General features: G+C 37.2%; 1 protein-coding gene across 1 annotated transcript; it reads left to right on the top strand.

The window, feature by feature from the left end:
• The first annotated feature begins 2,175 nt into the window (after positions 1–2,175).
• Positions 2,176–3,475, top strand: LOC149233640 (F-box protein GID2-like). Its single transcript, XM_089376791.1, has 2 exons — positions 2,176–2,963; positions 3,147–3,475. Exon 1 carries the CDS (start codon positions 2,240–2,242, stop codon positions 2,936–2,938), a length of 699 nt encoding a protein of 232 aa, XP_089232917.1. The 5' UTR covers positions 2,176–2,239; the 3' UTR covers positions 2,939–2,963; positions 3,147–3,475.
• Positions 3,476–17,228: the final 13,753 nt, after the last annotated feature.

Raw genomic sequence — 17,228 nt, 5'->3', positions numbered from 1 at the left:
TAATAAATCAACATTATTCAAAAATTAATAATATTGCAATATATCTACTTTCGAGTAACCCACTTGAGGCAATTATGTGAGGCAATAACATAATTGTATACATGAGCGTTGAACTTTTCACGTATCCAATAGTGTAGAATAAGAAAATGAAAAGTTACGCATGCAACCACCCACTCAAACGCTTTTACTTAAGAGAAAGAGAGGGGTTTAGTTAAGAGGAGGCCCCCCATGTGAATACAAAGACAGGCAACATGTTTTATTCACCGTCGTCCACCACTAACCACCACTGCTATTTGACGGTTAGCGACGTACGGCCTGCTTTTTCAACCGTCGCGACGTGGAAAGAGCCGCAACTGCGATGTTGCCCAGATGCCTCTCCGTCGTTTCTGGTGGCTTCCCTACCACCAACTAACTGTTCTTTCGTCGTTTGGTTTGCGCCGGAATTTGACGGGTAAATTACTCGTCATGCGACAATTTAATCGTCAAATACGGCCGACAGACTACCATACCTGTCATGAAACAGCTTTGAAATATGTAAAATGTTTAACCATTTGATAATGAGAGACAAAACAACTTTGAAATATATTAAAGCTTTAGCGATGCTACCATAAACGTTTACAGGTCAAGTGATGCAACTAGCAAAGTTGTCCAAAATATTTTTTTAGGTGTTTTAAGTGTTTTAAATGTTAAATGAAAAAAATTAATAATATTATAATTTTAAATAAAATGGTTTACATGGGTTTGGAGTATATTTTAAAATTGTTTTTTTTGTTAAAAGTTTGTTTGGCTCAAGATCTAGAGGTATCTGGTAGGAGTGAAACCACTCCGAACCACCAATAGGTTATTCTAGGTGGCCATCTCAACTGGTTATTCTAGGTGGCTGCCTAGAGGCATCTAGTAGGAGTGAAACCCTGCCCTTATTCCAGGTGGCCACCTAGAGGCATCTAGTAGGAGAGAAACCCTGCCCTCTTAGGGACCACCAGTGGGTTATTCCAGGTGGTATGGTTACGAGCACGTTATTTCTGGCATGATTTCCCTTGTTATTCCAGGTGACATGATTTTCTTTGATTAAGGGTGACGAGTCAGCCTACATTGACAATTAGCAACCAGAAATACTTGTCCTCACTACTAGATTGACCACTGAATTATGGTAAGTTTTTCCACCTAATAAAAAATAGTCTAGACAGTAAAATAAACTCCCATAGCTAATCAAATTACTAAGTTTAATAACTTTCGCAACTTAAATAACCATTTTTGAGCTGTTTTAAAAATTTACAAACCCATAATAATATAATAGTATCACCATCATTTACAACTTATAATAATTGTCCTAACAACAATGAAATACAACGCAATGACATGTCTTTTCGGTAAAGATCTGTTAATAACCTAATTCGTTGAGTAATTTTTTGTATTAGGATTCGTTGAGTAATTTTTTGTATTAGGAAAAACAAAATTGTTTGGTAATGGTTGTTTTTTTTAAGATATAGATTTATTATAGATATAAGTGAGGTTAAATAATTAATTTGTGTTTGTATAATCAAATTAAATTTAAGAGATATATTAAATGTGAATTTAATAATGTCTTGTATTTTATGATGTGTATAATTTTAAAATGAGCTTTCTATAAATGAGATTTTTTGTTAATAATTTTGGTGAAAATATTTGTTCATATTTTAATTTGTGTTATTTGAAATGGTTTTTTAATTGTAATATTGATTCAACACCTTAAAAAACTCTGCTGTACTTTGATTGTGAAGAGTTCACCTTCAAACTTGTATTTTCAATAAAATCTCTACCAAACCTTAAACAAATTAAATAGAAAAATAAACCAAAAAACTTTTCAAAAATTTATAATATATTAATATAAAATAAATATAACCTAAATAATAATAACAGCCAAATCCGTATACTAAAACAGCCCTCCGAAATTGCAAGGAAAAGTGGATACAAAAGAAGAGCCAAAAGCAACATGTTTTGATTGGGTCCTCCACTACCGCTATTTTGTCGGATAGCGAGGTGGGTCCTCCATTTTGTTGGTTGTCGCGATGTGGAAAGAGTGGGTAGTGCGCTGTTGATCAGACGCCTCTTTGTCGTTTCCAGTTGCTTCCCCACCTGCAACAATATAGTTCTTGGTCGTTTGGCTTTGCTTCTTCTTCTTCTCGGGGGCATCCATCGTCTTCTCAACTATTTCTTCTGTTCTTTTTGGAAGAGCCCAAGGGATCGTTTAGGTTGACTCATGGCTGGGGATAACGAAGAGTCACGAGATCGAGTCGCAGCGGGCAATTACAAGAAACTGGCGCAAGGTCAGGTTGAGGTTGCTAGCAATATTGACATCCTGAACCAGATATTCAAGCATCTGGACCCCGCGTCTTTGGCCATGGCTTCTTGCGTCACCAAGAAATGGAAGCAGGTCACCGACGACGAGGGTCTGTGGGAAGGCATCTGCACGCGCCATTGGCCATCCACCGCCTCGCTTCAGAGTGGGCAGTTGAAATCCGTGGTGGTGGGTTTGGGCGGTTTCAGGCGTCTGTACGTCAACTGCCTACACCCTCTTCTCTCCAGAAACAAAAGAAATCACAAGAATTCGAAATTATGCTCAATATCGAAGGGTGCTTCGTCTTCTGCGCCCAAGCAAAAGTGGAGCGAGGACGAGGTCTATCTTTCCCTCTCGCTCTTTTCCATCGATCGCTATGAGAGAATACTCCCTCTGCATCTGAATTCAGCTCGCAGGGCCGGACTTGTATGGAATCCCTGTTCAGATGAGCAAGAGGCAGCCTCCTCCTCTTCCACCGCCTTCGCTTCCGATGTGCACCGCCTTCTGGACGGGTGGAGAGGCAACTCTATCCCTCATCATTCTTCAAGGAAGATGGACATTAAGGCTGAAGGTGCAAACTATTGCTGGGGATCCATGGATTCACAATCCGCCCCCAAATAATCGTCACATACAGACAGCATTAAAGGTACCAGACACTTGTTACAGAAGGCTTGACTATCTTCAATTCTGTAATTTTAACGTTATTTGTCGATTACTTCCTAAATCTTTTAATCACAGAGATGTATCAGAAAAGGTTTCCTTCTCCCGGGTTGCAGATATTTGCATTAAATTCACTGCGCATGAAAATGACGTATCTTAATCTTGTTAGGGTTGTTAAAAGTTGGTAGCTCTGGAGATGTAATACGACTTTCAAAACTCCGTGATGCCGTGGCTTGCGCGGGTGTTGCTGACAGTAGCCTCCTCAAGGGCGTAAGATGATGAGTATATGGTGTAGAAGCCTCTTTTCAGATGATGAGTATATGGTGTAGAAGCCTCTTTTCAGATTTTATTTTATATTATATTGTGCATCAGCTCTATTGTTTTAGTGTCCAAAATACCGAGGAATATATTCTTTTATTTTGTACTCTCTCTTTCCGTGTCAGGTTAATGTTTTCTTCTTGCACACCATGTCGATGTTTCAAAGTTTTTAGTGAGCACTGTTTACGGTTCGGTTCATGTAATATAAACTTTGACTTCTGCCAGAAGTGTTCATAATATTTCTTGTTTTGAGGTGTTTTAAATTTTTATTAAAATATATAAATGATGTTATAACCCGTTATTGATAAAATGGTTTACAAGTTGTATCTGCTTCTTATGATTAGTTTGTGTATCTATTCATGAGTTTAAACCATTGGAGCATGTAATCTTTTTCATTTTGGCCTTGTTTATGTAATATGAGATTATAATTATATAGTATGGAGACTTCTATGCTCATTTAGTTTTAAATTTAATTATTTAAAATGAATTATCAGCGACTAGTCTATTGTTTAACGAAAGTATGCTTTTTTGCATGCCTTCAAGACTATGAACTCAACCTAAATTTTATAACTAGAATCATTTGTAAACCAGGAAAACCACGTTCTGACAAATTGTTTATGAGATGTGATTTGAGAAAAACTCGTTGCGTGTCATGAGCAAGCCATAGCCGACTGCATTGAATTCTTGAATTGCTTGGTAATCCATCCACCCACCTTTACTCACAAGCAATTACGAGATGGGATTGGGCGGTGTGGGCAAAGTACCATGTCCATCCATCAACCTCATTGATCAAGGTCGAGGCTGACTGCCTCAGATAAAAGGAGGCTTACACAAATGATTAAACAATGAATAACTTCTTTTGGTTCAAGGATCAGGCCCTTGGACTTTCACTTGGAAGAGATAGGCATTTTAGAGTTGCCTATTTTGTTAATTTCACCAATTGAAATTCATAATCTAGTTTATGGACACCTCAGACCATATTAACCTAGAGATGGATGAGACTGATCATTCCCCATTGGACAACAATTGTATCTAAACTTGGTTGTGGTGGCACTTCCCACTGCTCACTGTCGAGACCTTTTACATCTTGTTCTCCTTGATAATATGCAATGATGGAAGTTGGCCAATCTAGACAATGTTCCAATAGTGGAACCTTGCCACCATCCACCACTGACCAGCAAGACCCTTTGCAGCTTGTTATCCTTGGTAACAAGCGACAAAGGAATTTGGTCGATCAGGAAGGTGGTTGATCTAGCTGAGGTTCCAGTAATGGAACCTTGCCACTTACTTTCCTTAGCACTTACATTGCTCACCACCAAGACCTTTGTACTTATTAAGCCTTGTTGATGGGTGTTATGATGGATATTTTAGCCTCATGGAACCTTCTTGTTAGAAGATTGGTCGTTGATTCTGTGGAAGAGAAAAGTAGCATAATGAGAAAAGGGGGGTGATTTAGGGTGACGTGGCTCAATGGTGGACCCCATTAGATCTAGATCATTGAAATTAAGCATGTTCCGTAATGGAAGCATGGTAGGGACGGAGGAATTCTAAACCAATGATGGAACTACGCGAGGAGGAACCTTGCCACCAGGTTGTGAGTCGTTAGTTTCATGGAGTGGGATACTTGGTCAGGTGGAAGATGACTATTGGGTGCTATATTGGCATTTGAGGTTGATTGATGGGTCCCCCTCTTCATTGATGTTTAATAGGGAGTGTGGGGGCTACAGTTGGGATTAGCATCGATCCATCACTCCCAAATCGATGGTTGGAAATGATTGTGAGGCCCCCTTATTCCAGAATTGAAGCCACCATTGAGGGATCCACGCTATAGGTGTTTGGGTTAAAGTGCTTTTACGCACAAACAAAATCATGGTTTCGGTGTTGAAACCTTTCCCATTGGGAAACTACCCACTGCTAGAATTTGTAAATCACTATTATGCAGCTGGTGATCACATGAAGTACTGATTGGTTTGACATGACATGGACCTAGTTCTTCGCTAGGTAAGGACCATGGACCCCATTGTAATGACATGATAGGTTCACGAAGCCCGATGGATTCCATGTGGGTAATGCAATAACATGGCCTCTTTTAAGAGGCCAAACGTTTGATAGGGATAAGTTTGACTTGGGACTCATATTGAGATAAATGTTACATTGTTGGAAATCTCTCAATGTGATGATCACACTAATGATATCATAATTAAACTACACATACTTTTAAAGATGAGTTTTTTGGAAACCCCTTATTCATAACAAACCTTGGAGATTGGGTAAAATAGGTAACACCTTCCTCAACCTAAGAAACATTAAGGGGGGGAAGGGAGGTGGTTATAGAGGGGCATCTGTTGGTATTATGACACAGGTTTGGCACTATGACACAGGTGTTGTCCTTGATGGCAACTCACTCAGATGATAGACCACAGTTCAGGCTCTCAAAATGAAGGAAAAAGAGATATACGCAGTTTTCCCTTAACCAAGCCACGTATACACGCGGGTTAGCTGACTAAAAAGTGCGTATGTGTATACACGCACTTTCACGTGAGGAAAGGTGCGTACATGTTGGAGAATTTGGTTTTGGTTCATGGTATTTGGACCATGGTATTTTGACCCATGGTATTGGTCCAAGGTATCTTGTCCGAAGTGTTGACCCCAGGTATTTGGTCCAAGGTATTGATTCTAAGTGGTTTTGGACCATGGTATTGAGTAAGGCCTAAGACTATAAAAGGAGGAGGAGATAATTAGGCAAATGGACTCAAGCAATTGAATATCTAACGAAGAGCAAGATCTAGAATATTGGTCATTGGGTTATGGTGCATAGCTGGATCTGAATCAAGGAAGAACTTGAGCACTTGAAGAAGGATAAGTTCTATTGATGGGTCAAGATCTTAAAGCTTGAAGAGAAGTATCTTTATGTGGTTTTGATCTTTTATCTAAATAATTGGCGCATGTCGTAATCTGTAAATCTGATGATCTGGGTATAAATGATGTCTGAATAGTTGCAAAGGTTAAATCATCTTTTACAGATCTGTACATAGGTTCATTACAGCAAGAGGCATATACACGTTGGTTCGGCATTTCAAAACAACGTATACGTAGGTTTGTCTTGAGGAAAGTGCATATGCACACAGGTTCTACACATTGAAGTAGCGTACACCTCATAAAATATGTTTTAGCTACTTCTGTTTGTTGTTTCAGTGTTTTGGGTTCTGGTTACTGTTACTGTGTTTTGGTTACAACATTCATAAAAGTGATTGGTTGATTCAGTTTTGGTTGGTGCAAAGGAGATTGGTTGATGTAGATTTATTTGATGGTCGATTGAAGTTATTGATGGATCCAGTCTGAAAATTTTTGAAACGAGGTCCCTAGATGAAAAGAGAAGGTTGTAGCCTCATGTAGGTCAGCACCTACGTACTAGTAAACACATCAGCTAGTACAAGAGCTAGGGGGTTGTAGCTCCCTTCCAAGAGAAGCTGGAGAACAAGAGAAGTTTGTAGCCTTCTGCAGGGAGAAGCCTGCATACTGGTATAAGACTACACTAGTACAGAAATATTGTAAAAAGAAGTTTCTTATTAAAAGAAGATAGAGACAAATTGCAGCAGGTGGTTTTCACCCACATTGGGTTTCCACCTTGTATCTTGTGTTCTTGTGTGTGATTATCTGTTATGTTTTTACTGTACCTAGTTACTGTTATATGGTTATGATGCACATATTAAAGATCAACATCTGATGAATTAACTAAATTATAAGTCTGCAGGATATGCGCGAGTTTATTTAACTACAGCTGTGTATATACGCAAGTTTAATTAAATGAAGTAGCATATACAAATCTGATTGTGAAAAGAAAATTTATTGACTTACTAATATTGATTCCCCCCCCCAGTGTTATTTCCAACAATTGGTATCAGAGCAGGTCCTTCAGAAGAAGCTTGATCACTTGAAGGAACATCTATTATCATGAGTACCTACGAAAGAGAAGGATCCATTAGACCACCAATCTTCGATGGGAGAAACTTCATCTATCAGAAGGTAAGAACCACAACCTATCTTCAATCTCTTGGAACAAATGTTTTGGAAATCGTGGAAAGAGGATACACATTTCCATCAACAGTTCCTACAGATACTGCAGGTAAAAAGAAATATGAAACAAATTCCAAGGCTGTCAATACATTATTGGGGAGTCTATCACAATCAGAATTTGTCAAGGTTATGCAGCTCAAAACCGCCAAAGAAATATGGGACAAGATTGTTCTAAGCTATGAAGGAGACAATCAGGTAAAACGTGCAAAACTACAATCTCTCAGAATTCAATATGAAACTCTCAAAATGCACAATGATGAAAGTATAGCTAATTACTTCTTACGTATAGATGAGATTGTTAATCGCATGAAAAACTTGGGTGAAGAGATAAAAGAAGTTACTGTAGTTGAAAAGGTTTTGAGATCTTTGTCTTCTAAGTTTGAATCAAAAGTTTCTGCCATAGAAGAAAAGCAGAATCTTCAGAGTATTACTATGACATAGCTACACGGAATCCTAACTACTTTCGAAATTAGGAAAGGGGGTCCATCAGATATGAGAGAAGCTGCATTCAAGGCTTCGGGAAGAGAAGAGCTCAATGAATCGAGACACATTTCAGAAGGAGAGGAAGAAGTAAACTTTGTCAAAAACCTTCAACGGGGTTCTGGAAGATTAAGAGGTAAACTACCTTTCAAATGCTTTGCTTGTGGAAGAGTCGGTCATTATGCAGCCAAATGTCCTCATAAAGATAAGCTGGATAAAGGTAAGGAACCAGCAAAATGGAATAGAAAACATAATGTAAGTAAGAAGAGCTACTATGCGCATGAAGATAGCGATGGTTTATCAAATAGTGATGAAGATGAACATGGTAATGATTATAGACTTTTGATGGCTTTTGAAGACGATGATTTCTTGGATTCCTTAGATGAAGATGATCTCTATGAAGAAATTTCTAAACTTAAAATCTGTTTAGAAGAAAAGAGTATGATTATAGATACTCTGACATTCCAACTTGTTGAAAGGGAAAAACACAATGAAAAGTTAGAATGTGAAATTGTGGGTCTAAGAAAAGATATTGAGAAAACAAAAGCTCTCAATCTCAGATTTGCTAGAGGATCATAAACTTTAGATGAAATTATCAAAGGGCAGCGTTCTCCTCTGATAAAGACAAGTATTGGATATACAGAAGAATCATCTCAAGAACAAAAGCCATCAACCTCCAAAAGCTATCTTGATGCAGCAATGAGAAGTGAACAGGTTGACAATCATCAGCAAAGGCATAAATCAGATCACCAGGTAAATTGGGTTCAATCTACTTCTAGGATGAACAAAAGCTACAACCTACCTTAGGTAAATCATTCTCAATTTGCTTCAAGAATGAATATCAATGGAAATCATCAAGTTAGTAGGTTCAATAATCGAAGGAATTTCTTTAATGGCCAATGTTTTTCATGTCATAACTTTGGACACAAAGTTGCTCAATGTGTTGCTTACAAGACCGTCATGACTAGAGAAGCATGAAATCAAAGGAATGTGACTGGGATCATGAAAAGGACCTACAATAACTTTTCTGTTCTTGAAAATGAAATAGAATGCTCTATCTGTAACAACTTCGGTCATGAAGATTCTGGATGCTGGAGTAATTTTCAGCAAACATCTTAGAAGGAGCAAGCTTCATTAGGTCCCAAAACATGGAGAAAGAAAAAATCGCAAACAGAAAGATTTGGTATAGCCTTGTATGCAAAAGGACAAGAAAATCAGTGGTACATCGACAGTGGATGCTCGAAACACATGACAGGTGATAAAGAAAAACTTCAGCCATAGAATGCCTTAAAAAAGGAAAAGAAGGTCTCATTTGGTAATGACACTCCTACAGTCATAAATGGTAAAGGATTTGTTCTCTTAAAAGAAAAAGTTAAAGTTGGAAATGTTATGTATGTAGATGGTCTAAATCATAATCTATTGAGTGTCAGTCAAATGTGTGATCAAGGAAATGAGGTAGTATTTCGATCAAATGGATGTATTGTTCGTGAGCTTGATACAGGAGAAACAGTGATCAAAGGTGTAAGAACTCCAAACAACCTGTACATACTCAAGGGGGGACAACAACAATGCTACCTAAGCAAAAATGATGAACACTAGCTATGGCACAGAAGATTGGGGCATCTAAGCTTCCCTCAAATAAGAAAAGCATGCAGATACAAGGTTGTTCGTGATCTTCCAAATATCAGCATTCCAGAAAATACAATATGCAAATCATGTCAATTTGGTAAGCAAACCAGAGCACATTTCCCTGAGAAGGAAGGATCAGCTAGTAAGCCTCTTGAACTTGTTCACATTGATTTATGTGGTCCATCTAGGAAAAAGTCACCTCGTGGAGAAGAATACTTTATATTGTTCATTGACGACTTTTCCATAATGTGTTGGATAGGAATTCTAAAGCATAAAGATGAAGCTTTCGAAAAGTTGAAAGCCTTCAAAGCCTTGGTTGAAAATGAATCAGATCGCAAAATCAAATGCCTTAGGTTTGATCGAGGAGGGGAATTTACCTCGGATGAATTCTTTGACTTCTATGAAGAACATGGAATAAGAAGGGAATTCTCTACCACAAGAACTCCTCAGCAAAATGGAGTGGTAGAAAGGATGAACAGAACTATTCAACAAATGGCTTGTGCTATGCTAGATGAGTCTGGAACTCCTGCAACCTTCTGGGGTGAAGTTGCATTTGCTGCCGTCACTATTCTCAACAAAACAAACGTCCAGGTAAACAACACTCAAACTCCACATGAACTTTGGTATGGTAAGACTCCTACTGTAAAATACTTCAAAGTTTTTGGAAGCAAGTGTTGCATCAAAAGGACTAATGAAAAACTTGGCAAGTTTGAACCTAGAGCAGATGAAGGCATTCTCCTTGGTTACTCTTCCCGAAGTAAAGGATATAAGTGTTATAATAAAAGACTTGGGAAAATTGTTGAAAGTATTGATGTTGTGGTTGATGAAGTAGGCAAAAATCCAAAGCAGGTAAAAACCGAAGATTATGAAGAAGATGAGGACTATCCTTCCACATCAAATCAGACTAATTCTGAAGAAGAAACCAATGAGGCTCTAGAAGAACAGATAAAGGTAGAAGAAAAGACTCCATCCAAGTATGTTCAGAAGAATCATATGGAGACTCAAATTTTGGGGCAGAAAGAGGCAGGTGTGCAGACAAGAAGAACGATTACAGAAGCTTCAAGCTATCTAGCTTTGCTTTCTACCATTGAATCGCAAAATGTCAATGAAGTATGCAAAGATGAATGTTGGGTTAAGGCCATGAATGAAGAACTTGAGTAGATTGAAAAGAATAATATTTGGGAATTGGTTCTCAGACCTAATGATAAAAATCTCATAGGAACCAAATGGATTTTCAAAAACAAGCTGAATGAAGATGGAGAAGTTATTAGAAACAAGGCCAGGTTTGTTTGTAAAGGGTATGATCAACAAGAAGGTATAGACTTTGAAGAAACTTTTGCACCTGTTTCTAGACGTGAAGCCATAAGAATGTTCCTTGCTCTTTCTAGCTTTCAGAAGTTCAAAGTATATCAAATGGATTTGAAATCTGCTTTTCTTAATGGAGACCTAGAAGAAGTATATATTGAGCAACCAGACTGATTCATCCTTGGAAATGATCCAAAACTTGTGTACAGACTCAGAAAGGCTCTCTATGGTCTAAAACAAGCTCCAAGGGCCTGGTACTATCATCTTGACAAATACCTTCATCAACAAGGTTTTTCAAAAGGCTCAGCTGATAGCAATCTATATATAAAAATTGACAATGATAAATTGCTAATACTTGTTGTATATGTTGATGATATAATTTTTGGTCGCAATGAAGAAGCCATGAGTCAAAAATTTGCTTTGGTAATGCAGAAAGAATTTGAAATTTCCCTGATTGGTGAGCTCACATATTTTCTTGGGTTACAAGTTCAACAAAATAAATATGGTATTTTTCTATCACAAACCAAGTAACTCAAGCAGATCTTGAAGAAATATGGCATGGAAGAGTCTAAATCAGTATGTACCCCTATGGTAACAGGATGTAGCCTCAGCGCAAATGATGAATCGGCAGCTATACATCAACCAACCTACAGATCCATGATTGATAGTCTGCTCTATCTAATAGGTACCCGACCAGACATCATGCATGTAGTAGGAATAGTTGGAATATTCCAAGAAAATCTAAAGGAAGCACACCTTCAGGTGGTCAAAAGGATCTTCAAATATCTTCAAGGAACTCAAAATTTTGGTTTATGGTATCCTGGGGATACAGATCTTAAACTTCATGCATATACAGATGCATATTAGGCAGGAAGCGTGGATGACAGAAAAAGCACTAGTGGTGGTCCATTTTATATGGGTTCCAGATTAGTATCTTGGTTCAGCAAGAAACAAAGTTCAATTTCTTTATCTACAGATGAAGAAAAATACGTGGCTACTACATCTTGCTGCACACAACTCCTTTGGATGATGCAAACATTGGAAGACATTCAGATCACATGCACTCCACCTATCTCCATTCTATGTGATAATACAAGTGCAATCAGTATTTCAAAGAATCCAGTCATGCATTAAAAAACCAAGCACATACCTATCAAATATCTTTTTCTCCGGGAACAAGTGCTTGAACAAAAGGTCAAATTGGAGTATGTTCCCTCCAAAGAATAGGTTGCTGATATATTCACCAAAATGCTGCCCAGAGAGACATTTGAATATCTCAGATAGAAGCTGGGAGCAGTTGATGCATCATCTTGTTGTTGAAACCTATTTGTTTCAGAGGAAAATGGTTGTACGCGAGTTTCATGAAGCATATCCGCGTACATACGCTGGTTTCTGTGGATACAGTCGTGTATATGTTGGTTTGAAGAAAAACAGTGGGCCTTACAAGCCACTTTACATGCTATGCCACAAGATTACCAGAGCAAAATTTTGCAATTTGATGGTACTGGTCAGTATACTGCTCAACAACATGTAAATAAAATGACAAATTATTTTGAGTTACATGAAGTTGATGAGGTTGATGTGCAAATGAGATTATTTGCACAAACACTAGTAGGAGTTGTTAAAAAGTGGTTTAAATCTTTACCTCCTAACCATATTGCTGATTTAGGTGCTTTCCACCAATTGTTCATAAATAGGTGGGAAAGAAAGAAAAACCCTCTCCAGATATTATCTGAATATGAGTACATAAGGAGATCTCCTAGTGAATTTGTCTAGGATTATTGTACTAGGTTTAACAACATTTACAATGCAATTCCAGTGAATATCAGACCCCCACTAGACCTTGCCCTGATTAAATTTCTAGATGGTTTTGATGCTGACATGTCCTATCAATTAAGAGAAAGAAACCCTGCAACTTTAGAACAAATGCAGAGTGATGCAGTCAATGTAGAAGCTAACTTATTGGCTAAAAGAGCTAGGATGAGGAATGAAAGGAGAGTTACCATTAAATAAGAACAATCCACCTTAGATGTTAAGATAGATATTTTAGCTAAAATTGTAGAAAGGCTAATGGATAGGTTAGAGAATATGGAAAGAAAACCTCAGTGGGAAAATCAACAAGGACCCCAAATTAGAAACCCAAAATTTAGGAAAAATTCCAATACTGGAAAATAAAGAGAAGTTGTACCTGATCAATAGATTAAACCAGCTTTCTAGGAAAATTATGTTGAAAGTTCAGAACAAAATGAAGAAGACTAGGACACCTAGACAAACTTGATGGGAGTAAACAAAGAAGATTCCATTTTTCTTACTCGGGAAGAACAGGAATTGCACATGTTACAACAATTACAATTAGAATCTAGAGAGTCCTTTGACTACAAACAAGGCTATGTATCTGCTATCTACAAAGTTCATAAACAATATAGCCTTAGAAGAAAAAAGAACACAGAAGTTCCTCCTAAGAAATCAGCCCAAACCCAAACTAAGAAAATAGTGGAAGCTCCTGTGACCAAAATTCGACAAATTCTACCTAGAGGAACTCAGGAGGCTTCCAGCCCAAATATTGTAGACATAACTTCAACTGCAACTCAAACTTCAAATGTAACTCAAATTTTTCCAAATAAGAAAATTGAAAACAAAATAGTTGAAATACAAACTGAATTACCAAGTACCGATAAAGAAGACAAAAATACACAAAACACAATTGCTAAGAATGAAATCATTCAATTAGGCAAATCTCAAATGCCATTCAATATCAAAATTGAGATAGAAAAATTGAAAATAATAGTTCCTTTAACAGAGTTGGTGAAAATGAATCATACAAAGCAAAAATCACTAAAACACTAAGCATAGGTGAAGGCGAATATGTTGTAAACCTTAATGATGATCAAACTGAGTTGTTATTCGGTCCAGAAGTAAATGGCAAACATCAACAAGGGGGTATCCCTCCATTCTATATTAGCTTAAATGTTCATAATAAAATCTCACATAATGCTATGTTGGATTCAGGGGCATCTCATAACCTAATGCCTAAAGTAGTCATAGAAAGATTAAACTTAGATATCACTAGACCCTACAAGGACCTTTTTTCCTTTGATTCTAGTCAAGTCAAATGCCTAGGCCTGATAAAAGATTTGTGTGTAACCCTAGTCCAGTGCCCATCAAAGAGTATTGTTATGGATATAGTGGTTGCTGATATCCCACCCAAATATGGTATCTTGTTATCTCGCTCATGGGGAGAAAAATTACAATGGTCACTACAATTAGACATGTCATATGCTACCATTTCTGTATTTGGTCAGCAAAGAAAGATTTATAGAGCAACCTTGATGAAATTCATGGTAAGTAGTTCAGAAATAACACAGAATTACCGTATTTATTCCATGCATTCTGTTCTGGACTCATTTATCTTATATAATTCAGACAATGACAAAGATAAAATTATAGCTGTAGAGGAAAAACACAAAGAAATTGATAGTGAAAACATAACACATGAATCTATGTGGCATTTAGATTTTGATGGCTCTGTAAATAGATTAGGAGCAGGAGCTGGAGTATGGCTCAAGAATTTAGAGAATGATCATTTAGAAGGACATGCTTTTAGATTAAATTCCAAATACACTAACAACGTGGTAGAATACAAAGCATTAGTGCTAGGCCTTCAAATCGTAAGAAATCTTGGATCTAAAAGAGTTTCCATCATGGGAGACTCAGAACTCATTATAAAACAAGTCAAAGGAGAGTACATTACTAATAACCCTAGACTTATCAGTTACAGAGAAACCATCCTAGACTTGATAAATTGTTTCCTTGAGACTGACTTTGTTGTCATTCCAAGAAAGCAAAACATGCAAGCTCATAGCTTAGCCACTTTTTCCAGCACATGCAGGTTACCCTTCTAGCCAAATCGTCAGTATATAGTTGAGGTAAGACATCGACCAACAATACCAGATAATTTAAAGTATTGGCAAATTTTTTCACATGACAATCAAATTCGTGATTTTATGATTTCTGAAGGAGAATTTCGAAATGGTAATATGGACACTGACTATACATTAGATTATACCATAAATAATGAAATAGATGTAAATAATGTAAATAAGATAGAACCAACTAAATTCAGTAAACTAGAAATAGAACAACTGGAGACAGTATAAATTGAGGAATTAATCAATGATGAATCAAAAGTTTTAAACCTCAAAGACAACTTTTTACCTAAGGGATTAGCCCCACTAGAAGACCTCTTTGGCTGTAATGATGTCGCTAGTAAACCTAAAATGGAGCCTCTAAGGTCAGATCTAGAGGAATGAAACATAGGAACAAAAGAAAAATCTAAGTTTATCAAGATATCTAAGACACTACCCCCAGCTAAAAAGCTGAAGTACATTATCTTGTTTAAAGAATTCCAATACATCTTTGCCTAGAGTTATTAAGACCTCAAGTCTTATGATACCAGCATTATTTAGCATACGATACCAATTAAAGAAAATCATAAACCCTTTAAACAAAAGTTAAGAAGAATTAACCCTATTCTTATGCCATTAATAGAGAAAGAAGTTAAAAGGATGTACAATGCTCAAATTATAGCACCCATCAGATATTCTGATTGGGTCTCTAATTTAGTTCCCACTAGAAAGAAAATAGGAGAAATCAGACACTGTGTTGATTTCAGAAACTTGAACAAAGTATCACTGAAGGATAACTATCCCATTCCTAAAATGGATCACATTATCCATAGGGTAATAGGGTCATCCAAAATTTCATTACTTGATGGATTTTTTGGATACAAGCAAATCCTAGTCCAACCTGAAGATTAAGCAAAAACTGTGTTCACCACTCCCCAGGGAACTTTCATGTATTTGAAAATGCCCTTTGGATTAATGAATGCTGGAGAAACATTCCAAAGAGCCATGGACATAGCCTTTGCTAAGGAAATCCATGCCTTTTTAGTCATCTACTTAGATGATATCACTATATCTTCTAAGTCAAATAATGAACATCTATATCATCTAAGAAGAGCATTCATAAAATGCAGAAAGTTTGGCATATCCTTAAATCCTAAAAAATCAGTTTTTGGATTAGAAGAAGGAAAACTCCTGGGACACATAATCTCAAAAGAGGGCATTATAATTGATCTAGTTAGAATAGAAGCAATCCTAAATATCAGTCATCCTAGGAACATTAAATAATTACAAGCATTCTTAGGTAAAATAAATTTTCTTAGAAGATTCATTTATAACTTAGCATAACTAATTAGAGATTTGAATGACATGTTAAAAAACGGTTCAACACTTAAATGGATAGTAGAGGCTAAGCAGTCTTTTGAAGCAATCAAAGAAGTCGTTACTAAAACACCTGTCCTTATAAGTCCTAATTTTAACAGAGATTTCATAATTTTTTCATTGGCTTCAGAGCACACCATTGTAGCAGTGTTGTTGCAAAACAATGATAAGGGTTATGAACAACCCATCGCTTTCTTCCGTAAAACTTTGAGAGATGCTACACTCAATTATAATATAATGGAAAAACAAGCTCTTGCTTTAGTGAAAGCCATAAAAGATTTCAGAGTATATATCATATACTCTCACATAATAGAATATGTTCCAAACTCAGTGGTAAAGGACATTCTAAGTCAGAATGGGCCTAATGGAAAAAGAGGCGAATGGATTGCCACCATACTAGAATATGACACTAATATCAAGCCTACAAAATTTATTAAAGGCCAAGGTTTAGCCAAACTCATGGTTGAATCGAAATGTCGATCCTTAGACATAAATTTCATTGCTGCCACAGATGATCAGGAAGAGATGGCGACTCCACAAATCAGTGAATCTTTTATAGATTCACCCTGGTATGTAGTGTTGTGTGTGGAGCATGATTGTTCAGAGGTCTTTGTTTCAGCCAGATGTATACCCCAGGAAGTTTGTACACCCCTCCATGAGGGGGGGACTGGTCCCCCCCCGCGGGGGTCCGGGGGGGGCAATCCCCCCCCGGCTGGGGGGTCCGAGGGCCAGCGGTCCCCCGGCGGGGGCTCAGGGTGTTGTAGGGAAAAGTATCCGATTCGGATGACCCTATCCCACTCTAAGGGTGATAGTACCTCAGCAACAATTGTAAACAAAACTACTTAAGGTTTACTTCTTTATGAAAGCAAAAGAGAATGAAGAAATGCACTAACCGTTGCCTTGCGCTTAATATTTGCTCCAATCTCTTCTCTTTGCTGCTTGCTCCTAACTCTTTGCTCTTTTTCTGGCCCAGCTACAATGAGATCCTGCAAAATGACAAAGAAGGAAACTACAAGAAGCATGCATTCATAATTGATTCAAGGATTAGCATAAATCAAATATATAATCATCACAATACATCATTGAAACAAATGCATATAGAAGAACCTCAATAGCTTTTATTAATGGAAGAAGTAAAGTTCTGAGAAGGTTACAACCAT

The sequence above is a fragment of the Pinus tabuliformis genome, chromosome J (assembly GCF_031772625.1).
Source record: "Pinus tabuliformis cultivar Carrire ecotype Pingquan chromosome J, CPIR1, whole genome shotgun sequence".
Taxonomy (NCBI): Eukaryota; Viridiplantae; Streptophyta; class Pinopsida; order Pinales; family Pinaceae; genus Pinus; species Pinus tabuliformis.
Note: the sequence above shows the minus strand (reverse complement) of the source record. Positions and strands in the feature narration are given on the sequence as shown.